This window comes from Phlebotomus argentipes, unplaced genomic scaffold, assembly GCF_947086385.1.
Source record: "Phlebotomus argentipes unplaced genomic scaffold, Phlebotomus argentipes genome assembly scaffold_4, whole genome shotgun sequence".
Classification (NCBI taxonomy): domain Eukaryota; kingdom Metazoa; phylum Arthropoda; class Insecta; order Diptera; family Psychodidae; genus Phlebotomus; species Phlebotomus argentipes.
Window position 1 is genome coordinate 478,265 of NW_026776174.1, and position 24,653 is coordinate 502,917.

The 24,653-nt window shown below is 37.4% G+C and overlaps 3 protein-coding genes across 7 annotated transcripts; 2 read left to right on the forward strand and 1 right to left on the reverse strand.

The window, feature by feature from the left end:
• Nucleotides 1-219: 219 nt before the first annotated feature.
• LOC132258155 (carnitine O-palmitoyltransferase 1, liver isoform) lies at nt 220-14,718 on the forward strand. Of its 4 annotated transcripts, none has more exons than XM_059755292.1 (11): nt 220-816; nt 7,518-7,787; nt 7,863-8,156; nt 8,690-9,333; nt 9,406-9,718; nt 9,785-9,810; nt 10,338-10,403; nt 11,134-11,196; nt 11,627-11,765; nt 12,344-12,955; nt 13,670-14,718. In XM_059755292.1, exons 2-11 carry the CDS (start codon nt 7,647-7,649, stop codon nt 13,799-13,801), a joined length of 2,430 nt encoding a protein of 809 aa, XP_059611275.1. In that variant the 5' UTR covers nt 220-816; nt 7,518-7,646; the 3' UTR covers nt 13,802-14,718. The 4 variants fall into 4 exon arrangements, with proteins under 4 accessions (XP_059611275.1, XP_059611278.1, XP_059611277.1 ...); XM_059755293.1 differs by lacking the exon at nt 220-816 and adding an exon at nt 2,871-3,333; XM_059755295.1 differs by lacking the exon at nt 10,338-10,403.
• Nucleotides 14,719-14,958: 240 nt separating this feature from the next.
• On the reverse strand, nt 14,959-20,847 carry LOC132257794 (ornithine decarboxylase antizyme). Its single transcript, XM_059754826.1, has 3 exons — nt 20,769-20,847; nt 17,323-17,570; nt 14,959-16,597 (listed from the first exon to the last, which is right to left on the reverse strand). The coding sequence occupies exons 1-3, from the start codon at nt 20,845-20,847 to the stop codon at nt 16,313-16,315; spliced, it is 612 nt and encodes a 203-aa protein (XP_059610809.1). The 3' UTR covers nt 14,959-16,312.
• A 2,144-nt stretch (nt 20,848-22,991) lies between these two features.
• Nucleotides 22,992-24,622, forward strand: LOC132258159 (STE20-related kinase adapter protein alpha). Of its 2 annotated transcripts, XM_059755299.1 has the most exons (4): nt 22,992-23,503; nt 23,572-23,719; nt 23,799-24,342; nt 24,407-24,622. In XM_059755299.1, the coding sequence occupies exons 1-4, from the start codon at nt 23,342-23,344 to the stop codon at nt 24,612-24,614; spliced, it is 1,062 nt and encodes a 353-aa protein (XP_059611282.1). In that variant the 5' UTR covers nt 22,992-23,341; the 3' UTR covers nt 24,615-24,622. The 2 variants fall into 2 exon arrangements, with proteins under 2 accessions (XP_059611282.1, XP_059611281.1); XM_059755298.1 differs by having other exon boundaries at nt 22,992-23,719.
• Nucleotides 24,623-24,653: the final 31 nt, after the last annotated feature.

The following is a 24,653-nucleotide window of genomic DNA, read 5'->3' on the forward strand; positions in this document are numbered from 1 at the left end:
CATTCAAATGATGCTTGACAATTTCACAGAAATATGATTCTTCGGGAAAATATTCACGGGAAACTGGGAAAATATCCTTTATTTGATGCAACTTTATATTGAAAAATGTATCTACATTTCCTTACATATCATGTGAAGGGATTTTTCGCTGTCGGGAATGAATTTCTCAAGCCATTCGCGATTTTTTCGCAGCATCAGTTACAATAGCTGTGACTCTGCCAATCTGTCCAATGCACTTTTCATCGATTTGTCGATTTCCCTTCGCCGAGTCGCGTTTCGCGACGTGTGTGTGCGATTTCAGTCGTTTTCATTCAACTGATCGGAACGGAGGTGCTTCGCATTTCACCCTAGGAGTTTACCATTTTTATTTTCTTTGCGTTTTTAGTTGAATTCCATTAGACAAGCGTGGAAATTGTGACACGGAACACTTCCACAGTATTTCCAAATATAGACACCCTTCTTGTGTGTGATTTTTCTTGGTGCAAGAAGTCTGGAATAGAGAGAGAGAAAGAAAGAAGAATTCCTGCACACACAGTCTCGTGGCTCAGCAGCGCTTTTCCGCGCGAGTGCGTTTCGAGAAAAGCCCGTCGTCACTTCCTCGAAGGGCAGTGTGGCACCCGTGGCGGGGGAAATCCGCGAAAATCGGCCAGAGAGACTGCGGAAAAGGGGGCGTGTGGATTTATTTTTGAAGTGGAATCGCGCAGTGGCGGCGATTGAACTTTGTACTGCGACGTTCATGTGTGTGCGTGCGGATTTGTCAGTGGCTGAAGAGTTGTTGCTGTTCATGTGAGGTGTGAGCAGAGAGGCGATAAAGAGGTAAATTGAATTGTGCATCAAGGTACATAATAAAGTGAGTCAATTTCTGCATCTTTTCTTCAACTCTCATCATCGCGAGGACACACACTTTTCCTCCTACGTCACTGGCGCTCGCGCGACGTCACATTTGGCAACTACACACGCAGCGCGCAGTTCCACTCATTGACACCTGATGGCGACACGCATGTGTTTATTTTTCTTTCACCTGTCTCGCCATCTCGCTCACACGCACACAATCCGCCATCGTGCTGTCTCTGTTGCACTGTGAATTGTAAAAAATCATTGACCCAAATTAACCCAATTTCTGTGTATGTCAACAATAGTGTGTAAACAAACGACCACAAAAGCACTTTTCCGCGAGTAATTCGACTCTTTCCCGGCGGCTGCACATTTTTTTTTTGCCCCAGGTCAGGAATTGTGTGCAGTTGTCACTTTCCCTCATCGAAGCCGTTGGCGTTGCAAAACACTTTTCCACCCGAATATCTCCCGTCCATCCGCGTTGCTGGCTTTGCTGGCTTTGCTGCAGTTGTTTTGCAAGACATTTTGGAGGAGTGCTGAAGATTACAATCCTTGGCTTGGCGCGATTGCAGCAACTTTTCAGCTCTTTTTTTTTGCTTGATCTCTTCGCCTCTCCGAACAAAGATATAATGTGTATTTTTTTATTTGCGATATGTGAGAAACACACAATTGACGAATCAACTTTGTACAATTCAGACGCAATTTCCAGACGTGGTTTTTTTTATTGCCTTCCCCCCGTCAGAAAAGGTGGTTTTACCTGGTCAGATTGGCACGAAAGACGCGGATGAGAAGTGTTTTTTGAGAGACAGGATTAAGAGATTTGACAATGCAGCGACAAGTTGGCCTTATTTGATAAAGTATTATCTCGATGGAACTTTTCGTCACAACATCCGCAATTAATTAGCGAGAGAAATTGTGTTATCAGAAGGATTTGAGCCTATCAGAAAAACACTGAGACGATCAAATGAATCGCATTCGAATCTTATACGAAGATTTCTTCTCAACTTGAGTTGAGATTTTGTGAATTTCTGCCTCAACTGGACATTGACCATCTGTGGAATCATTCACCTTGACCACAAGTCGTTCTGGACAAACCTTGAGATGAATTTTTTAATGTTTGCGCGTTTCATGTTCGTAAGAAATTGCACTGAGAACATCATGATCTTGACATTAAATTCTGCTATTCTGTTGCTTCACAATCAAACAGAAAGTCGTGCACTTTTCGTCTTTAAAAATGTTAAAGAAAAAGTCTTTATTGTGAGATGAGAAATTTGTGATGAGAAAAGACACTAAAAGTCGTGTTTTGAGTGACACTATTAAAGTGTTAAGTGGCTTAGCTAATAAAAATATCAGCAAATTACTCTTTTTAGCCTATGAAAGGAGTTATTAATAGAATTTGTTGGCATGTTTAAACCAATTACATTTTTTATACAATATAATTAGTAAGGAATTTTATAAGAGTTCTACTTTTTTTTCAATTGCTTCGGAAGAATTTGTATAAATTTATTTAGTTATTCTCAAATTTCCCTTTTGTTTGTTATCATTTTTCCGTCTGATTTTGCGTCGAAACTTTGCTCTAATTCCACATCTTCTCAATTTGCTTCTTCTCAATTAAGAATAATTCTAATTTTAGCCTGCAATGAAAAACATACTCGTTGAATCATTTGCTCAACACTTGTGCCGCCGAAGGAGGGAAAAGTCAACTGAAAATTTAATAAATTTCATTGTTCTGTTATCACTTTATCCACTCTCTTTTTTATGTACTGCGCGACTGTCTTTTTTGCCCATCTTGTGAACTTGATGTAATCTTGGATTTTTCCAACTTGTCAGTTCACTTTGGACAGTTTTTTTTTCGGGCTTGTTTCTTATCAAAATGACCGCTTGAAGAATGTATGACTAGAGGTGGATAAAGTGCGTTCTATAAAAGTCTACCTGTGATAACGCAGTGATCGCGAATAAGGTGATTTTCTCCTCGAAAAATTCGAAATGGACTTTGACAAATAATCGCTGAGACAAGAGAGGATATTTCGTTGATTAGGCGGCGTGATAATGTGCGCTTTTTCTTGCTGTTGTGTTGAATGAGTTCGTGAAGTGTCGCTGAGAGGGGAGAAAAGATTACTCGTGTGCCCCAGAATGAGGAAGCGCAATCGAGAAATTTTTCTCTCTATCAGACAGAAGGTTACACTCGACGAGAAACGACGCTCAGTGTCTGAAATTATCGCGCGCGCGCGGAAAAGCTTTGCAATTTGCGCGCACAGCTTCAGTAAAATCTATATCACTTAAGCTCTTGTTCTAAAGGAAAGAAAGAAGAGAGAGAGAGAGAAAAAACGGGGAAAAAATTGTCAAGTTCCGGGGAAAAATTTGAGAAATTAATTCAACTTCACCGATAAATCCAACGTGTGTGTTGTTATTGAAAGCGAAACAGAAGAACTTGTTAATATGTGAAGTTTCAGAGCCTCTCTTGAGTCCGGGTTCGTGTGCAGAGTGCAAAGTCCAAAGGTGATTCTTCTTCTCTTTTCTCATTTGCTCACATGCTTCATAAATTTTTCCCCACAACGACGACGGACAAATACACACGCAAATATGACGCGAATTTATACTTATTTTTTTTCATGGGCGAAAAAGAGAGACACGGCAAAAATTCACTTCTTTCTTCATTCCTCTTCCAAGTCATTACTTCAATTTTCCTCTCTTCACACCCACAGAAGCTCTTTTATTCACACTTGAGTCACTGTAACGTTGAAGTTGTTGCTCAGACGACAAGACTTTGGTGGCAAAAGAGTAGGAATAAAACTTTCATTTCGAGCTAAATATTTGGCCTTTTGTTGTTAACCAATTGTGCTCCAAAGTGATTTTGATACTTTATTGTATTCTTTAGGCTGTTGTGAGTGCTGTAAAAAATTATGCTAATTGTGTGATTACTCAGTTTTCTTCACGTGTATTTCTTGTTTTTCTTGGCAAAGTGATTAACTTGACCTGAAGAAAACACACTAATTTGTCTCTTTTATTGATGCAATATTTTTATAGATTTTACAGTCACGTTTTTCCTCGATGTCTATGAAATTCTTTGCTTATTAAATGCTAATCTCTAAATAAAGAAAAATCAAGCTTTTACACCTTGTTTATGTAAATAATTTAATAGTTTTTAAACTGTTTTGTGATAAAGAAATTTTACATTTAATATTTGTATTGTTGTGTTTTTCCCTCCTTAATTTTACTGAATTTCTTCTCGGTGAAATGTAAACAACTTGTTGAGTAAAAATCACTCGTAATGTTCGCCACGTGATCTTGGATTGTGTGTTTGTTGTTTAGGGGGAAAAATTCAGTGTAGGAAGTGTATTTTATGTACATATTTGGTCTATTGTGTGTCTGGACGATTAAATGGGGGGAAAAAAGTATTTGCTTGCATGATTCTGATAAGGCAACTCTTGTGACAGTCTGACTGCATTTCAGTGTGGAAAATTCTGTGCGTCATTTGACTGAACGGCAAAAAAACGTGCTTCACTTCTAAATAAATGCAATTCAGTGGTTGTTTTCTTCCTTTGCCCATGTTGGAAAATAGACGCGAGCGCGCGCGCGAATTGAAGAGGGACGTTATGTAAGACAATTTTGTCTTGCAAGTGTGAGAAGAATGCTGTGGATAGACTTTGTCTCTCTGGGGGTAATAATAAATTCAAATGGACAAATTGCTTTGTCTTGCTCTCTGCAATAATACAGCGAGTGATGCGAGAAAAGAGAGTTGCGAAATAAGTCATTTCCGGCTTCAGTTACAGAATGTGTTAAAGCATGGCCAAATTCATGAAATCTGTTCCTCACGGTGGTTAAAAGGATTAGAGGGATCTTTGGGAAGAATTTCTAATGAATTTTAGTAGCAAACATGACAGAATTCGTCTTTATTATCTGAAAAATTCATATTCATGCGCTCAATTGCGCTCCAAACTGTCTTTCTAGAATAAGAGGTGCTTCTGGTTATTTCCCTGATTAATGTCCTTTCTTAAACAGCTGATAAATCTTCGTACGATCCTCTGGAGTCGTGTATTGTTCCCACCTCGTAACTTGATATTCATTTCATCAAATTTTGATGCCGAACACTTCTAAAGTTCAGATAAAATATTAAAATTTACAGAATATTTACTTATTATTTCTTTGGTTTAGTTTTCATATCATCAAGACATTAAGGATTAAATCAAATGTCTTCAAACTTGGCACGATAATTACTTATTAATGAGGGAAGATTGGTGAACAAATTCAGACATATAGCTTTACGTGGAAATACAGTTGGCCCTATTTAATTTGGAGTCACTGTATATATTTTTCCACTCGACGGGGATGGAAAAAATGTCAATGATTTGTTGTGATTTCAAGTTCTCTAGAAAAAGTGCCAATATCACTTGAGAAGATAAAAGTAAATTTTCCTACAAAACTGTTTACTTTAACTCGTCTATCAGTTTGAACTCTGTCTTTGCAATTGAGGGAGAGAGATTAGAAATGTCTTGCGTACTTTGTCGATCACCTTGAGACAGTCCAAAGCGCTCCCAAGGAATCACATGTTGCGGCATCTTTATCGCCGATACTTTGGCCGTCAAGGCAGCTCTTTTTGTCCAGTGTTTATGCGCCAAATTTCGAATGCATTCAAGTGATATTTGCGTGACAGAATTGATCTCTTTGCTGACTTATTTAATTGATCTGTTTTTTTCCTCTCTCAGTATCTCATTGCCTATGCAAGTATAATAAAACATTACAAAAGGAGTTACAAAATATCAGTGCGACCTTCGGTCTCGTGTAAAAATCGACCTTGCAAATTGATCAGCATTTTTTTACGCGTTTCTCCCTCTCTTTTTCTGTGTCTTCTCTCTGTTTTCAAATTATGCTCTTATGTGTGTATGTTATGTTATGTTCGGTGGTGGAGGAAAAAAAAGAGTGATCGTGATCTTTTTTCTTTCTTGTTGCGTCAGCGTGAAAGAAATACGAGGAAAACAGGCGAAATTGGGTGAAAAACAAGTGACATAATTTTCATAGTCAGACATTTCCTCTGTCAAAAACAGTAAAACTGTGTTTTATTGAATAAATTAGAATAACATTGGCATAAATGTTGAATATGCAAAATTGTTGACATTATGAAGAACATTCACCTGGAATTGTATTGTTTCCTTTCTTACTTCACTTTGTAAATCTTTGATTCTTCTACTTGTTCTTCTATGAAGTTGATGATATTCTATTGTGAATTTCTACTCTACGCATTTCCCTATCAGAGCACGAAAAACTGTGTGTGTTTGTGCGTGAGAAAGTGTTGGTGAGAGATAATGGAAAAACAGGCAAAGCTTATAAATAAAGTTGGAAGACACATTCTATAGAGTAGCGCGACTTCCATGGAGAGTCTTTGACCTATTTTTTCGAGTTTCTTGGACTTTGAACTTGCCAACACGTTACTTAACAAACATTCTCGCGGATTTTATCAGTGGTTTTTTGTGTGTGAGTTCTGCTCGCGTCTCAACTTGTGGTTCGGTTCATTCACTGATCATTTTTTTTTGCTCTTTCTCTCTGCTGAATTGCTGCACTTCCACCCGAGATTCAATGCAGAATTGGCACAATTCTATTCGTTAAACACAAACACACACAACACGACAAAAGAGGACGCATTAATGGCTTCTTGCAAAGCATTTTACAAATATCTAGTAATTTAATACTCGGCTGCAGTTGTGGGTTGATGAAATTGAAATAATAGCAATGAAAATGGGGGGAAGTTAATCCATTCTGTGATGTAAGCTTGGAAATTGTTTAAATAATCGCCCAATTTTTTTGGTTTTGAAATTAATAATTTTTCCTACTTCACTTTTTGTTGTTTGTTTTCTGTGAAATTGTGTCAATGTTTTTAGAAATACTAGGAAAATTTACATAAATTTTTTTTTTAATGTCATGAAGCAATTTTTCTCTACACTAATTTTTGGGCCATGTGAGAATTATATTATTATTTTTCTCTGTGTGTATTTGGTTGGTAGAAAAAAACATGGAGCAAAGTTTACCCAAAAAAAAACAGAAAAATCGAAAGCTCTCTTGCTGTGTCATTGAAGATTATTTTGACGGTAACCTTTAGACCGGTATTTACGCAAAATCAGACACAGAAATTTTTGGGGAAAATTGAATTTGGAGGATTTACAACTGTTCAATGCAAAGTTATCAGTGAGAGAAACTCTCATGTGTGAAGTAATCCGAATCACAACGCATGTGCGTGAAATGTTGTCATAAATCTCTGTGCGCACGCTTTAACGAGGGAGAGAGAATTTGATAAAAAAAAGGCTGCGCTTTGATAAAATGTAATCATTGATATCGGGGTTAACCCATTGTCAAAAAGGTGAATTTCGGCTTGAGAACAACTCTCCAAGACAATAGAAATGATTAGTCGACATCTTATCACACTTACGCGTACTTACTTTTCACCCTCAATTCACTAACGCGTGCTCAAAGTCCATCGGAAGATTGTCAAACAGATGTGCGTTTTTGCGTTATCACAAGCAGTAAATTCTCATGATAAGACATTGATTTGACGTAGAAATCTTGAAATCAGACTATATTTATATTTTCCTATCTTGCAATGATTAACATTTTCTTCCTTCTTTCTCTGTGTGTGTGTGTGTTTTTAATGGGTTAAGAAAGTAACATTTTTCTCTCTCTCTCTTTTGCAGAACACTTCATTTTATCATTTGCCTTCCCGCATTTCAATCCGGGAGGTTTTGTTGGCCAACGAGTGACAAGTGAAAGAGAGTTAGAAAGATTTTTAGTGTTTTGAAACTCAGTGATTAACACCAGCAAGAATGGCGGAAGCACATTCGGCCGTTGCCTTTTCCTTCTCCATCACTCACGAGGGCTTCGACATCAACTATGACCAGGAGGTGTTGAATCTCGTCTGGCAATCTGGTGTGCGATCGTGGAAGAAGAGAATTGCGAGATTTCGCGTGAGTGAATTGTTGCTAAGCAGACAATTTGGTCAAAAATCTAATTTTCTCTCTCTCTTGATTTTTCCTTTGCAGAATGGCTTGCGAAATGGAATTTATCCGGCACATTTGCAGAGTCTGTGGCTGGTCATAGCCATTGCCGTGGCGTTGCATTTCTCTGGCAAACGAGTTCCGTTTGATATGGTGAACAACATTAGGCCAATATTGCCGGGTGATTCTGCTGTGTGGCAATTAGTGGCCTGCAGTCTCACTGGCCTGGTGTTTTGGCTCTCAATTTGCTACACCATGAGATACTCACTCAAGTTATTGCTCATGTACAAAGGATGGATGTATGAGGCACGCGGCAAGGGGAAATCCGTGTCTGCAAAGGTAAAATTCCCCATCTTTCAAACACTCTCTAATTGAATAGGGAAAAATTGATATTGATTGCTAATTAATCATTGGTTATCGTTGCTCATGATGTTAGTGATTAATGGAAGCATTGTTGGCAATGTTTTCTGTGATAGTGCAATCAGAGACTTATGAAAGAATTAGAGAATCAAGTGAAGATAAAAGAATTTGCTAAACTTGACTAACATTTTGAATTCTTCTCTGTTCTACAATGTAGTTTAAAAAAAAACTACTTTCACAGTAAATAAACAGAAAATATCGTCACACAAAATTCCCAAGAGCACACAAAACAATTGAAGATATATTTTTGGTGTCTAAATGTCCCTCGCAGACTGTTTGTTGTGGCGATTTTGTGCAAGAGAGACATAATTGGATGAAAAAACAAGTTTCACAAACACCACAAAGTGCATATTTCCAAATATTCAAGCCACACAAAGTCACATTTTCAACTTCACACATGGCTTAATGCCTCAATTTGGGTCTAATTTTGGTTGAATTTGTTGCTGTTTCAGACCAAATTGTGGGCAGCGATCGTGAAGGTGCTGTCAACGTGGAACAAGCCGGGCTTGTACAGCTTCCAGGGATCCCTGCCGCGCCTGCCATTGCCTTCGGTGCACGACACCATGACACGGTACCTGAGATCCGTTCGTCCGCTGCTGGATGATGACAACTACAGCCGGATGACGCAGCTGGCGAAGGAGTTTGAGAGTGGAATTGGACGGAAGCTGCAGCGCTACTTGACGCTGAAGAGCTGGTGGAGCACAAACTACGTGTCGGATTGGTGGGAGGAGTATGTTTATCTGCGTGGACGCAGTGGTTTGATGGTGAACAGCAATTTCTACGGCATTGATGCCATTTTCACGAATTTAACCACGAATCAGGCTGCTCGGGCGGCCAATATCACGCATCTGCTGCTCAATTTTAGACGCATCGTTGAGCGACAGGAGCTGGAGCCGATCCTCGTGCAGGGTCTCGTGCCGCTGTGCTCGTGGCAGTACGAGAGGATCTTCAACACTGTGCGTGTGCCGGGAATTGAGACGGATAAGATTGTTCACTATCAGGACTCCAATCATATTGTTGTTCTGCACAAGGGATGCTATCACAAAGTCATCATTTACCATCGTGGACGATTGCTCAGACCTTGTGAGATTCAAATGTAAGGAAAAGTGTGCCAGAAAATGTCTCTTTATTGTGTGATAATTGATTTTTCTTCTCTTCTGCTGTGCAGACAAATGGAGCAGATCCTGAAGAGCGACTGCACGCCATCGCCTGGTGAGGAATTGTTGGCTTCACTCACGGCTGGAGATCGTACAAAGTGGGCTGAAGTGCGCTTGAGTCAATTCTCAAAGGGTGTCAATAAGCAGTCGCTGTACATCATCGAGAGTGCCGCTTTCATTGTGGCTCTCGATGATCAAGACTATGAGTTTGATGTGAAGAATCCTGCTAAATTGGATCACTATGGAAGGACACTTTTGCACGGAAATGGTCACGATCGGTGGTTCGATAAGAGTTTCAATGTTTGCGTTGGGAGGAATGGAAGGGTGAGTTTCTGTTGATGTGCAAAAGAATTATTGCTTAAATTAATCTTCGCTGTCTTTTTGCACAAGGTTGGCTTTAATGCTGAACACACGTGGTAAGTATAAATGTGGAATTATGAGCAAAAAGGAGTCATTTTAACCCCATCATTCTCTCTCTCTTTTTCCATATATTAATAATACATTTTGAAACATTTTGCTCATTATCATCATTTCATGATTTTTCTCATTGTTTTTCTCGTCTTTTTCTCTTTCTATTACATTTAACATATTTAAAGCAATGTGTTGGATTGCTTTATGTCATCAAATTCTGTGTTATCATTATTTGCCATATTTTTCTTTGGAGAACAAATATTTTCTCATCTCTTCAACAGCAAGAATAATTTTCTTTTACATTTCTTATTATTTTCTTCCTTCATCATTCTTTTTTAGTTAGTTTCTGTTGAAAGGAAATTTGAATTTATATTTTATACAATATTTCAGGCTCATTTTTCTTTTAATGATCTTTGTTCTCTTTATCTCTCTTTTTTTTCTTCTTTCTATGTGTCTTTGTCTCACAAAAAAATATATGCATTTGCAAAAATGAAAATGTGTAAAAAAAATATACAAATTGATACGAATACAGGGCGGATGCTGCTGTTCTGTCACACATGTGGGAACATTACATTGTGGAGGAAAAATTATCGAATCGGTAAATGAAATTGAAATTCTACCCCAAAAAAAAACATTCAATTATAATGCAATGTTAGAATGTATTTTTTAATTGGCGATTGAAGCATTGGTTTTTCTTTTGAATTTATGATTTTGGAATGATGTTTTGAAGATTACTTTGACTTTATTCACTGCAAATTGTGTAAGAATTGAATGAATATTTTTGATAAAACTATTCTTTAACAGTGAAAATTGTCAATATTTTCTTCATTACTTTATTCAACTGTAAATATTGTAGTATTTTTCTTTCTCTTAATCTGTAGCTCTTTGTAGAATTCTTGATTGACAATCTTTCTGTAGAATTTTTTTTATAGATTTCTTGAATGTGTAATCTTTCAACAGTGGTGAATGTAATTATTTCTCTTATTAGTTCTGTTCTTTGTTCAAATGGTGAAGGTTTCAAAGTTATTTGTTACATGCAAATGCTTCTTATATCGCAAATCCTTTCTCCATCTTGGTGGAGGTTTTTTCCCCTTTTCTTTTCCCCTTTATCAAGACAAGAAAAACACACACACACAAAAAACATACTCAATTCACATTTTATCACTAAATCAAACATCACAGACACTAAAAAGACATTTTTAATGAAAAAAAACACACTTTAAAGACAACAAATCACAATTTTATACAATATTTTCTCTCTCCATATTTCTCTTTATCATTTCTTATGATTTCTTTTCTTTCTTTTTAATCTGTATTTGATGTTGAAGGGCTGATGCTCCTATTAAGGGTCATGTTTGGGAGTCTGTCGCTGGGCGCGAAATAAAACTTCGGTAATGGACTAATTATAGTTAGTTTAATCTCTTTTAAAACACCTAAAAGAATTGATAATAATAATAATAATTAAACATACATAATTATACGAGAAAAAGTGATATATGTGTATATAATTCCTGTTAGATTTTCTTTGCCACTTTGTGTTTTGACAACAATCTTTGGAATGAGCATGCAAAGTAATATATTTTTCTGTTAATGTTGTAAATTTAGAAGCGTGTTCTAATTGGAAAATGTAATTTTTTTTTAAATATTCTGTTTTGCGTAAATGATTGCTTTGTAAATAGATATTTAGTAAGCCAAAAATTAGTGCTTAATTTGTAGAGATTGATACTAAATGAAAGAGTTTGTGAAATTTTTCCTCTGCAACTCCGAAAAGACACAATTTCTAATCTTCCTGTCTTTTTCCCTCCCTCTGAACATCTGCAGATATGCCGAGGATGGAAGTTGCCTGGGAACGGCAGAATTTCAACCACCGACACCAACGAGATTGGCGTGGGACTTAAAGAATCCTGTTTGCTTAACAGCCATCGAAGAGGCGCACGAAGCGGCGCAATTAGTATTAAACGTGAGTCTCTTTTCAAGCCATTAACTCAATTAGTATTTATATATTCAAATTCTATTTGGTAGCAGATCAATTTCTGTGGTTAATCTGTAATGACAGTCAAGGACGATCAATGAACTGTTCTTAAGCGGTTCGTTGGAAAAGAAGTGTTTTTGCTTGCAAAGCACGAATAGTAATTTCAGTCAAGTTAATTTCATGTTTTAATCACAATTAAATTTATGATTAATGGATTTTGACCGAAAATTTACAGTCATGAAACCTTTATTGTGATTATTTGTGAATTTTATTTGGCAAATTCGTGTTATTGAGAATAAACCGACAATTTTTGATACATTTTATTAGGTTTTATCATCAAAGAGACTGTGAAGTAATCAATATACAAAACCCTCAAGAATTTATTGAACAATTAATGAAACAGCGTTGAAATTTTGAATTTCCATTGGGTTGTCGACTGAAGATAAGTGCGCAAATGGTAATATTACCCTTCTTTGAATGGGTATCAAAATGTTTATTGCGCATTCTTTTCGAGTAACTTTACAACACTTCTTAAAGATCTTTTCCAATGTCTTCTTCCTCTGCAGGATCTCGACCTGAAAGTGTACATGCACAATGCTTATGGGAAGGGATTCATGAAGACTTGTCGCGTGTCACCGGACGCGTATATCCAGATGGCACTGCAGCTGGCGTACTTCCGCGATGCGGGACGCTTCAGTCTCACGTACGAGGCGTCGATGACGCGTCTGTTCCGCGAGGGACGCACGGAGACTGTGCGTCCGTGCACGATTGAGTCGGCGGCGTTCGTGCGTGCCATCGATCAGAAGCCCAAGTGGAATGCCGAGGAGTGCGCCAAGTTGATGCAGAAGGCGTGCTCGCGCCACCAGCTGGCGTATCAGGACGCCATGTGTGGCAAGGGCATCGATCGCCACCTGTTCTGTCTGTACGTGGTGTCCAAGTACCTGGAGGTGGAGTCGCCCTTCCTCAAGGAGGTCCTCAGCGAGCCGTGGCGCTTGTCCACCAGCCAGACGCCTCACGGTCAGACCACAATGTTCGACTTCGCCAAGAATCCCGAATACATCAGCGCCGGCGGTGGATTTGGCCCGGTGGCCGATGATGGCTATGGCGTGTCCTACATCGTGGCTGGTGAGGACTTGATCTTCTTCCACATATCGGCGAAGAAGAGCTGCAACTTGACGGTGAGTGCAATTGTAAAAACACAAGTAGAGTTCACTGCTCTGGATTATGCGCCAAATATTGCTCTCTTATGATATTTGAGCTTGTCAGAATGGAGAAAAGGCAAAGAATTGACGCCCCTTTTCGGGCTTCTTTGCTGCTTTTATCGCTCATGTGTGGCAATTCTCATTGCCCAGGGATGCGAAGATGATCTCTGAAGTGCTGTTTGGTTAGGAATTGGCAAGTGATGAAGTTCTTGGATGTTTGAAGCGCTTGTTCGAAGCCTCAAATGAAGCAATTGCTACAAAAATCATCTTCTCAAGGCTTAAAATCTGTCCAAGAATGTAGTATATGAAGCTTGCTCATTACAAGATGGACATTCTGCTTCCTTGCTGGAGTTTCTCGATGGTCAATTGACAGCAGAAGCATCTTCAATGCAAAGAATACACATTCAGTTGGCCAATTTGCTGGTAAAATTAGGCAGTAAACCTCAATTTCATCATGAAAATGTCTTATAACTTTAATTCTTTCATTTGACAATGGCTTATCTGCTCAATTACGTCCACAATTAATAGATTTCCACGAGGTTACATGAGACATAGAGGGCAAATTCCATGTGATTGGCGCAGTGAAATAATAATTATTGAATTTATTTGCCATTTGCGTCACATTTGTTATCAAAATAGACTGTTTGATGCACTTTGCAATCAATTTGAGTGATTATTTTTGCCTTGCAGGACGCCAGTCGCTTTGCTGAGCGCATTGGTCAGGCTTTGGCGGACATCAGGAGTGTTTTTGAGGAGTACAAAAGCCTTTCGAGCAACGGAACAGCCCACAAGGCCTCCAATGGCGTTGCCAATCACAATTGAGGCGAGAGACTTGCAGAGGAAATCACACACAGAGACACACACGAAAGAGAACTTCTCCGTGGTCAGGAGAAGAGTCACAAATCATCGTTCTTTCACTTCCTCTCTTCATATTCAGTGAGAGCAGAATCGAGCGAATGGAGTGAATTTTACTTTATTTATTGAGAAAGAAAGATTAGAGAGAATTAGTTTTTAAGGGAGAGAAAGTGTGGGAAAAAATCAAATTTATTAGGCCCTTTATTTTTTTAGGAAATTCTCTATTAATGACTTTTATAGTCTAATTATTTTTTTTGTAGTGAAAGAGAAATTTTTCGGTTGTTTTCCTTTTTACACTTATTGTTTTATTTTTTGTATAATGATTTTAAAATGTTACAGATTATTGTCACTATTACTGTGCTAATTTAGGACAAGATTTATATATTAATTATTTTGAAAGAAATCGTCGTAAGGAAACTGTGAAAGTGAGAAGAAGAAGATGATTTATAAGACATTATATTGTATATGAACAAAAAGTGATGAGAAAGACACTTTCTTGTCTCATTCCAAATGCATCATAAAAAGGAGAAGAAAATTGATTAAAATCATCCACTAAAGAAAAAAAAAGTGCAGGACAATCTTCTTTTGCGAATGAAAAAAAAATGTGTCCAACGAAAAGACACCGAGAATTTAAAGAAAGAAAGAAAAAGCTGAAAAAGGGCATAAATTCTGTAAATATCTATTTAAAATAGTTGTCATTCTTTTTTTTTTGGTAGCGGAACTTCGTTGTAATATGTTTCAGTAGAATGATGAGAAAATCTGTTTCTAAATAACATCTTATTAGTTTCTAGGGCAGAAATCAATGCAAAACTCTAATACTTGATTAAACTTCAACGGAATGTGATTGAAAAACTATTGCAAATAAATTATCGAAATCTACAAAATTTACCGTGTTTGCGTGTTTCACAATTCCAGTCCACAGATGGCGCTCGAGGCGTTGTTCATTGCGAAATATTCTCCGTCTCTTAAACTTAAGAGATTGGCACAGGAGGAAAGAAAAGACAAATTATTTTATGGGTTTGTATACTATCAATCTTTATTGTTTTGCGATTTTTCTTCAATATACATAAGAACATATAATTGCGATATTTTTTCATATTATTTTTCTTCCTCCTCTCTTTTCATTTTCCTTTTTACTTTCTTCCAATAACATTATCAATGTTTGTAAACTTTCAATAAAAATTATGTCTAAAATGAATTTTAATATATAAATTGAAAGAGTTTTACTTTTCTGGTTATTATTATTATTATAAAATAATAAAAAAAAAATCCAAGATTAAATATCCATCATGTGACAAATAAAAAAAAGTGTGATTTCTTATCTTGTTGTGCTTGTCAAAGAATGAAACGGAATGAAGATGATTCTTTTTTTTTCTACTTATTTCCTCTCTTAGCACTTTCTTTTGCAGAATCCACTCAGCAAGATCATAATACTTTTCAATTTCCTCGTTCAGACTCTGCAAACATTCATCCACCCACTTTTCTCCTCTCCCTCTTTTCCCTGACCAAAAGAAAAAAAACCCTCCTTTATCGCCCCCATAAAAAATAGTCTCAGTGTCTAAAGAATGGGATGAAATAAAAAGGACACAAAGTAAATTTCCATAAAAGGAGAAATCAAATCACGGAACAATTCATAATTGCTTTGATATATATATATAATTCTTATTCTTCTCAGTTTTAAAATCTAGAGATTTATGTCAGTAACATTTCTTCTTCTTCTTTCTTTCTTGTTTTTGAACTCAGAAAAATATAGTGTGTAAAAAACTTCAGTAAGTTGGCATTTTGTAATTCATAGAAAAAAAAAATAATAATAATAATTGTAAAATGAAAGAAAAGTTAAGAATTCATGTAGTTTTTGTTTAAAAGTTACAAATAATTTTTTTTTGTTTGCCACTTTTTCAAATGATTTTTTGATTTTTTTTTCGATTTTTGGTGCCTTTTATTAATTTTTTTTACATTTTGTATGGTTTTTTCTTTGTTCTCAATTTTTACCTTCTAGATAAAGCGCTCTTTTCAGCCTACAATGTGATTATTATTTAATTATATTATTTACTACAAAAAAAAAAAAGAAATCGCAAACACATTTCTGGATTACACTTTATGTTCTTTTTTTCTTCTTTTAACCATTTCATTAAATATTTCTTATCTTCTTCTTCTTCTTCTTGTGAATAATGATGACTTTTCTGTGGATTATTTCTTACATTTTCTCCTCTGCAAAATCTCTCTATATATTGTTATTAATGTTAATCGTATGGAAAAAGTGTGGGAATTACGAAGAATATTCTTTCCTCTTGTTATTATTTAGATTCAAAAAATATTGTCGTGTTTAATTGAAAAGAAATGAAGAGACGTTGGATTGATTGTGTGACTGTTTTTTTTTCTCAATTAATGAAGAGTATAGAAAAGATGTAGAATTTACGCAGTGATAAACATGATCATCTCAATGCTGTCTGGCTGACTGACTGTTTGGCTGGCCAACTACTCCTCGTCGATGTTGTATATGAGGAAGATATTGTTCCCATCGGCAGCTTGCGGTGGCACAAGATCGGATTTCGGCGCCAATGGCTGGAAGCCGAGGAAGAGAAATGTTCGCACCAAATTGGCACGATCCTCGCGATCCTTCTGCATGCAGAGAATCACGCTGTTGCACTTGAGTTTCTCCTCCGCAAAGTCCAGCATTGAGATGAATGATTGTTTCGACGCTGCGGGCAGCAAAATTGATGGCAATGCAACATACAGGATGCTCTTGCTGCGATCAAGTATCTGTGAGTGGAAAAATACAGTAGAAAAATGTTAGATATTATCATGACAATTTGCACAATATTCCATTGAAAGATATATAATAATCAGCAGAACAACTCTTAATGAGGCTCTTAATTATAGCCAATTAATTATTATTTTCCAACTCTGTCCAACAATTCATACTCTATTATTATTAACTAATTAATTTCTGTTCTTGTAACATTTTCCTTTCACATTTTACCACAAAATGTTCATGACAAAGCTCTTTAATAAAATTAACCAGAGATTGCTAAAATAAACAAAAACCTTTGGGGAAAAATTGCAAATCCCGTGGAAAATAAAAAATCAAAACTCATGGACTGGAAAAATCATGCGAATGTCTTGTTTTTTTTTCAGCAATAGCAATGTCTCAGCAAATTGCCTCTGCGCGTGTCAGACACCAATATTTCTCACTTAATGCCTCTCTACAAGATAATAATAATAATAAATAATCAGAAAGAGTCTCAGTTGTGGCACTTGATTGAGTTGTCACACACATTGTCTCTCTCTCTCCTCTCTTGAATATTATTCACATCTTTTACTGAATTTGTGTCAATCTTCATGCTATGCAATGATTTGTTTCAACAATTACAACAATCTCACACACAAAAGAGAGAAAATATAGAGTAAAATAAATGGAACAATTCTCCAGGACAGATTGAGAATAGATTGAATAGATCCAATAAATTCAATATATATATACTTACAGTATCCCATATGCTGTAAGTATTCTCTGTCACATAGAGCTTCAGAGAGATCCTCACAGGATGCTGCTTATTCAAGATTCTCTTCAAAATATCATTGTAGTCATCATTATCATATGTTGGTGTCTCATTGTAATCAATATCTGAACACTCTGAAGAGCTTGTTGAATCAAGAGATGTTTTGCGATTGCAATCAGTTGAAAAGGACGCTTTATCGTGATCGGTTCTTGAGGTAGGTACATCAGGAGTACCTGAAAAGAATGGATAAACATCAATAACCAAACTGTCTCATATCATAGCGAAGAGAGCAAATACTCACCACAGAGGCCCTACACCGAGAGAGATGGAGTAGGACTCATGGTCCATCCCGTTCGTAGTAGAGCGCTTGCCACCGCTCTTACTACTACTACTACTAAACATTGGCTCACTGAAAAGAAGAACAGAGAAAGACAAGGAATTAGTAAACAACGTCTTTCACTCAACACAGTTGGAAAAGGAATGATTGGCTTCAATTTAATTCAACAAAATATTCTTCTTTCAAATCACATTTCAGATTGAATTTCAATAATTCAAACCTCTTTCGTGCAAAACTTTCCTCATTTCTCATTCTTCTTTCCTGCGTCACTATTGTTTTCGACAGTTGCCAAGAAGACTTCAGAGGATGTTTAGAGACTTTATTTTTTCATAAAAAACACAGTATAAAAGCTCAAACAAGTCAAGCAATTAACCCCAAAGATAGACCAAGGACTTGTGACTCATTCGCAACCCTTTCTCTCTCTGTCTTTTCAATTCTCAACAGAAATTGCATCAGCTTCCACACAAGGACACAAATCCCCCTAAAATAATGTCAAGATCGATGTTGGCTTTTCCCCCCCAATTCACCCCTTCGAACACTCATTTTTCCATGCTCTGACGTTATTATTATGTAAAATGCCACAACAAAATTCTATACTTTATGACAGAAGAAAAGAGCCAAGGAGAAAAGCAACTTTTCCGAGACGTGCATTGAAAAGAGCTTTAAAAATTTGGCTCTTCAAACTTGTCAAGTTTTTCTCTCACATAAATTTCCCTCCTTTTCTTGGTTAACGACCCTTTATTTTCTTCTGTCGTCACATAAATTTCTCATGAATATTTCATATTTACACACACAAAACACAACAAAATTGCTTCTCAACACAATTTCTCTATTGATTTCCCATCGACGCATTAAATTGTCTCTGGAATATCAATTTTTATCAGTTGATTGTTGCAACAAAGTCGGAGAAAAAATGCATTGCGAAAATTCATTTGTAATATTTAATCAACACAGCAAAAATACTCGTCATTATTCAATCATGAACCCTTAATAAAAATTTTTCACTTCATTGTTGCAAATTGGCAACTTCCTTGTTATCATCAAAGACACCCTCTAAAGCCACAGAATCTTTTTGCAGAAAGATCTAGAATATTTATTTGCCCTCAAATATTACCCAATCATCACGAATCACGCGAGTTTTCGTCATGCGCATGCGCAATTTAATTATTCTCATTTCACATTTTGATACAAAAACATTATAGCTTTATCACTTTAAAAAGTCTTAAATGATTTAAATCACAAACAATTCTAGAAATAATCTTCATCAACACTATATAATGAGTAAATTTAGAATGAAGGAAAATAAACAATAAATTCGCAACAACAAACAAACATTTCGCGTCCCAGAAAAATCACGTCCAACTGATTAAATCAAATTGTGATTAATTTGTGCAAATTGTCTCTCACTTTCATCACAAAAAAAAACCATCTTCTTTACCTCAAACAGTGACAAAATTAACCAATTAAAAGAATCTAAAATAGAATCTTGTTTTTATCTTTTTGTCCGCGAACCAGAATTTTTAGACATTCCTTCCTACTTAATAATCACATTAATACAAGAAAACAGCAATTTCTTATCCTCATAAAATATCCCCAAAGAGAAGAAATACCACACTTTTCTCGCTCGTCATTTTGCTATAAATATTAGAGTGTTTTTTTTCCTGTGACAGAAAAATATTTATTTTATGTAATAACCTTTTCCCACTTTCTCTTTTTACACAGTAGTGAAGAAGAAAAAAAAAAGATGTGAAACACACTCGCCATTAATCACATCGTGAAGACACGAGATGTGAAGGAAACCAATTTGATGATCTTGAGCAAAATCTAACTGCGTCATTTCATTTGACTTTTGCCGCACATTCACGGCAACACAAGAGACAACAAACTGCGGCTACATTATCGTAATCAGTTGAGAAGAAGAGAGATATCAAAGAGTGTTACTGATAACAATTGTGTCATGACAAATATTTACATGATAATGTGGGCAAAAATAGCTGATATATTAGCAAACTTATTTGGCTCACCGAATCACATGAACATTTTCCCAAGACTGAGACATCTTTCTTTGCTTCCTCTTCTTTAGTCTTCCGTCAAATATTTGTACAGAAATTTATATTTTTTTCAGTCTCTCAACAGAGAAGAATAATGAAAAAAAGTAGCTATTAAATTTGTTGATTAGTTGAAAAATAAGATAATTCTCTGCGATAATCACATAAAAACTTTATCACTCAATAAACACACTCTTTGGCTTGTAATCTAATAGGAAAATTTCCGCTTCTGGATTTTTGTCTTTTAACTGCTTCTCTTAAGCACCGCGTCTTGATGTTCAATTGTGGCTTATCCCGTCTGATGTCGATCAAAGACTAACTCAGCACAGCTCATCGCATCCAGGTTTTGTCTTAATTAAAATTATTCACAATTGTTATCGCCACTGCGCTCTTCTCTTTCTCTCCCGCACACACCCAATATTCCCTGCTTTCTTCTCTCTCTCTCTCCCTCTGTCTCTTCACCCTTCATTTTTTGCCAACAAAACACTATTACACAAATATTTCTCTTTATTGCCCCTTTTTCGCATATTATTACCACACATTCACACACTGAGTTTTATTCTCGGCGCAATGTTTTGCGATTTACACACGCCAAACGAAGAGACGAGAGACGAAAGATGAGTAAGAGAGAGACTTTGTTGTATTTTAAAAGACACACACTCACAACGTCATCAATGTCGGTCAGTGGCTGATGCTAATTTTCCCATCAACTTCTCTGCATGAATAAAATATCCGGGAAAATTGAGATTCATCTGAATTTACTTAAAACGTTCACTTATTCCAGCTGGTTTAGAAATATACAACCAAAAATACACAAAAAAAACCAACGAATTATTCATACTTGCAAATTGATGAACTAGAAAAATCTATAAGATTTTTTTTTTCGCTTTTACACATAGGAATTCCCCAAGTTTTTGCATAAACAGTGAAAAATCATTTACACATGACGTCAATGGAAAGGTTAAATAAAGATGTTTTTAGAGACTTTTCCGTTTATCTTCGCTCCAACCGTGAAATTGTGTGGCAAAACAAGCCAAAAGTCTCACAGATTCTAAGCCAAATGTTTTGTCTTTCAACTTCCAACATCCCTTCTTTCCTCCCCTTCTTCTTCTTCTTCTTCTTCATCCCACCAATTTCCTATGAGATATTTTCATCATTTTATATTCCAATTCAGTCGTGAGCTGAGCTTGCAATTCCCCATCAATATAAATATTTACTTGGCATAACAAGAATCTCCACTCAAGTTGAGAATCTACAAAAGTGATAGACTTGAATATAAACTGCGTCAAACCTTAATTTCATCCAAGACACATTTCTTCACATTCTTTCTATCCTGTTTACAAAGAATTTCCATGAAGGAATTTCAAGACAAATGTGTGTTTTATCTCACTTAGTCGATTCCACAACGTCTGCATTCAATTTGCGATAAATTTTAAGCACCACACAATGTAATCAATTACAAAATGTGCGTCAATTATTGATTAGATAATATTCCAAAGTATATTTCTGTGGTAAAAAAAAAACACCCTCGACAGAAGACAAAAAGAATTTTGTCTATTAATATTTGTCCATTTGAATGCCAAGTGTTAATTTTAGGCCATTGCGACAATTTCCACTTATTGCGCACAAATTTCATGAGAATTTCTCTGTACCAACGCTATTTTCTTTTTATTGCCACCAAGAATGGTATGCAATGAAAAAAAATGTGTCAACAATCAAAGTTGACGTGAGTCAGAAAGAGACTCAAAGAAAAGGTTCAATACTTGGCTTACAATTTGTTGCAACATTTGCGCAAGAGTATTTTGCAATTTCATCAAGCGTTGCTATACAATAATAATGGAAATCCATCTAGGCGATTGATGTTGAGAGCTCAAGTCTTTTAGACAGAGTAAAATGTTGATCATTTCCATTTTCAATAAGTCCAAGAAAACGAAGCAATTTCAGCAACTTCTCAACGTAATCTTGGTAATATTTTTTTCCTCAGTATTCTCTGTATCACGAACAACTCATTTAGCTGGAAGCCAAGTGTCATTGAAAGATAATTAGTCACACATGCGAACTTCTTTGTCTCTTCTCGTCAACAAACTGTGAAAATACTCTCAAAAATTGTCTATTTTTCTGTCATTCAATACCGCGTGATTCTTGTGCTGATAACACAATGGAAATCAAACTATTTCTCTGTCTATTCAATCCCTCATTCGCTCTGCACAATTCACACACACTTTCAGCTGCAATTCATCGTGGAAAATTCCACTGTGATTCTTTCTCTAGACCGACCGATTTGTTGATGTTCTCTTGTCACTCTTTCACACTCGATGAAACCCACAGAAATGCATCACTTTCTGCCGCACAGTCTCAACGGCGCGCGACACGCGGAAGGCGAGGATTATCACGGGGGAATTGATAAAATGGCATTTTTTTCATAAACTCCGCATGTCTCGATATTTCTGTACTTTGGTGTTTTTGCCAACGAATGATGTCTATTAATAGAGCTTCGAGCTTAACAATTAAAACACATTCACGCGCGCCATTATACACATCATCACTCAGAACGTCCACACAATCTCTCTTTTCTCTCTCTCGCTCTCTCTCACTGACTCAGTGAGTTGCGAGGGAGAAATATCACCATTTGTAATGGAATTAATTAGCAATTTTTCAATGGTGCACTGGGCAGAAAAATGTCGATCTCACTGACCTTTTGTTGATATTTTTTCTCCATATAAATTTTTCAAAATTTGTAGGAGGGGGAAAAGTCTGGCATGCAAATTCACTTTCTCCTCCACCTCACACAATTGCACTCATGCAAAAACTAATTATAATGGATCAAAAGGCGTCTGAAATTTGCACAATATTCCCGATGACGTCACAGGCTTTATCATCCAAAATGTGACACGGAAAAAACAGCAGAAAAAGGGGCACAAGAGTGCGAGTGGGCACGCAATATACAGCCGATAAGGAAGCTTTCCAAGAGAAAATCACACTCTCTGTCTCGCTTCCACTCATTCGGGGTGCACTGAACAAAGATGGCTCCTAAGGATTCAGACGAAATTTCACAAAAACTCCACTTTTTGCACCATTGCACACCTTTTCCGGCCACTTTCCACCACCCAGTGGCCCCAATGGTATGCCCAGCACGTGATGCAACATCACCATTGACTCCCGGAAGGGAGTTTCAGTGCGAAAAGTGAGGAAAAAGTGGGTCAGGGAAAAGTGAACAAAGAGCTCAAGGACGAAAGGATACGGCACTCCTGCTGTCTACTTACAGATTATAATCCATTATTGAAGGCATGTTGATGCTCAATTTTTGCGACTTTTCCGATTACACACTGAATTAACTGTTTATATGCCGTGTGGGGCGCACAATCATAGCTTTTCTCACTTACTGATGAGGTGATAGTGCCGTAGGTTGCTTTCAACTTTCCGCAAGATGGCGAATCGATCAATGTGGTGACGATTGCGTGCCCGGTTTCCCGAATCGAACCCGATTTCGCACCGAAATCCACCCGATGAAAAGTGCCCTCGTGTGATGCGTGGCGACGTGTCACGGGAATTGTGGGCACTGGAAGGAACTGTCAGTGCGTGAGAAAACAAAAACAAAAAGTGCGTAAATCTGTGAAAAATGTTCGGATACAATCCAACTGACTATGAGATTCGGGCTGAATTGGCGACATGCTGCAATGGGATAGCGTCTGTCTATCTCGCCAAGCACACTTCTGGCCAATTGGTGGCCATGAAGAAGTTCCGAATGGACAAGGCGAAGGAAGAAAGTGCTGCTATTCGAGTGAGTTGCTGCTTTTCCTCCTTTTTTCCTGCACTTTATCAAGTGGTTTTGGATGTTTTCCTCCACAGGATGAGATACTGATAATGCGACAGTTCAATCATCCCAACATATTGTCCTTCTTCACGGCGTTTGTGGACAATTTTGATGTTTTTGTGATCGCTCCTTTCATACCCTTCGGCTCCTGCAGGGACACAATGACGAATTCCTGCGTCACAGGTGAGCTTTGTCTACATCTTTCGGGAGTTTTCTTTGTCATCATGTTATCACTTCATCTGTTTTTTCATGTGCTGTGAAGGTTTTCCCGAAATTGTGGTTGTCCTCATCGTCAAGGACATTCTCCATGGCTTGGAGTATTTGCACAAGAAGGGCTTCATTCATCGTGCCATTCGCGCAAGTCATATCCTTCTGAGTCACGACAGGGCGGTGATAACGGGCTTCCGGCAGGCGATAAGTCTCCTGTCGCACGGTGAGCGCGTGCGAAGTCTGCACAATCTGCCCGGGAATGCCACGAAGGGGCTCAATTGGCTGGCACCTGAGCTGCTGGAGCAGAATCTGCTTGGCTACACGGAGAAGTCTGACATCTACAGCGTTGGCATTGCCACATGCGAGCTGTGCAACGGCATCGAACCCTTCGCCAACATGCCCACGACTTATATGCTCACCGAGAAGATCCGTGGCAATCAGCCCACACTCCTGGACTTCTCCACGCTGCCGTCAGAGGAGATGATTGTCCAGGGAGTGGATCCGACGGACACTTTCATGGCGCAGGCGAGGAAAATCTACAGTCAGAAGAAGTTGTCGGACAACATTCACAAATTCGCCGAAGTCTGCATGCAGAGGTGAGAGAATGAATGCAATTGTGGTGACATTGATTGCAACGATAAGGAATTGGCTGTTTTTCAGGCAACCTGGCGACAGGCCAAGCGTGTGTCAGCTCTTCAATCATCCCGTGTTCAAGCAGACCAAGCACACCACACTCAGTGAGCAATTGACCAATTTTAGCATTCAGGCTGTGGACTATTCGCGACACTGTGATGAGAATCTGAAGCTGGTGCAGGACCTCTCGGACATGAATCTCAGCACTGGGAGTGCCTTCGAGTGGGATTTCTGATACGACAACGGCGGTCCTGCCCATCGATGATCTTCCATT

Coding starts and splice junctions, on each gene's coding strand:
- LOC132258155 (XM_059755292.1), top strand. CDS start 7,647: ATGGCGGAAGCACATTCGGCCGTTGCCTTTTCCTTCTCCATCACTCAC. Junction 9,334..9,405: donor AGACCTTGTGAGATTCAAAT/GTAAGGAAAAGT, acceptor TCTGCTGTGCAG/ACAAATGGAGCAGATCCTGA. Junction 11,197..11,626: donor GGGCGCGAAATAAAACTTCG/GTAATGGACTAA, acceptor GAACATCTGCAG/ATATGCCGAGGATGGAAGTT.
- LOC132257794 (XM_059754826.1), bottom strand. CDS start 20,847: ATGAAGAAGAAGAAGAAGAAGAAGGGGAGGAAAGAAGGGATGTTGGAA. Junction 17,571..20,768: donor AAACATTTGGCTTAGAATCT/GTGAGACTTTTG, acceptor CATTCTTTTCAG/GTACTCCTGATGTACCTACC. Junction 16,598..17,322: donor CTTACAGCATATGGGATACT/GTAAGTATATAT, acceptor TTCCACTCACAG/ATACTTGATCGCAGCAAGAG.
- LOC132258159 (XM_059755298.1), top strand. CDS start 23,392: ATGCTGCAATGGGATAGCGTCTGTCTATCTCGCCAAGCACACTTCTGG. Junction 23,720..23,798: donor GACGAATTCCTGCGTCACAG/GTGAGCTTTGTC, acceptor TGTGCTGTGAAG/GTTTTCCCGAAATTGTGGTT. Junction 24,343..24,406: donor GCCGAAGTCTGCATGCAGAG/GTGAGAGAATGA, acceptor GCTGTTTTTCAG/GCAACCTGGCGACAGGCCAA.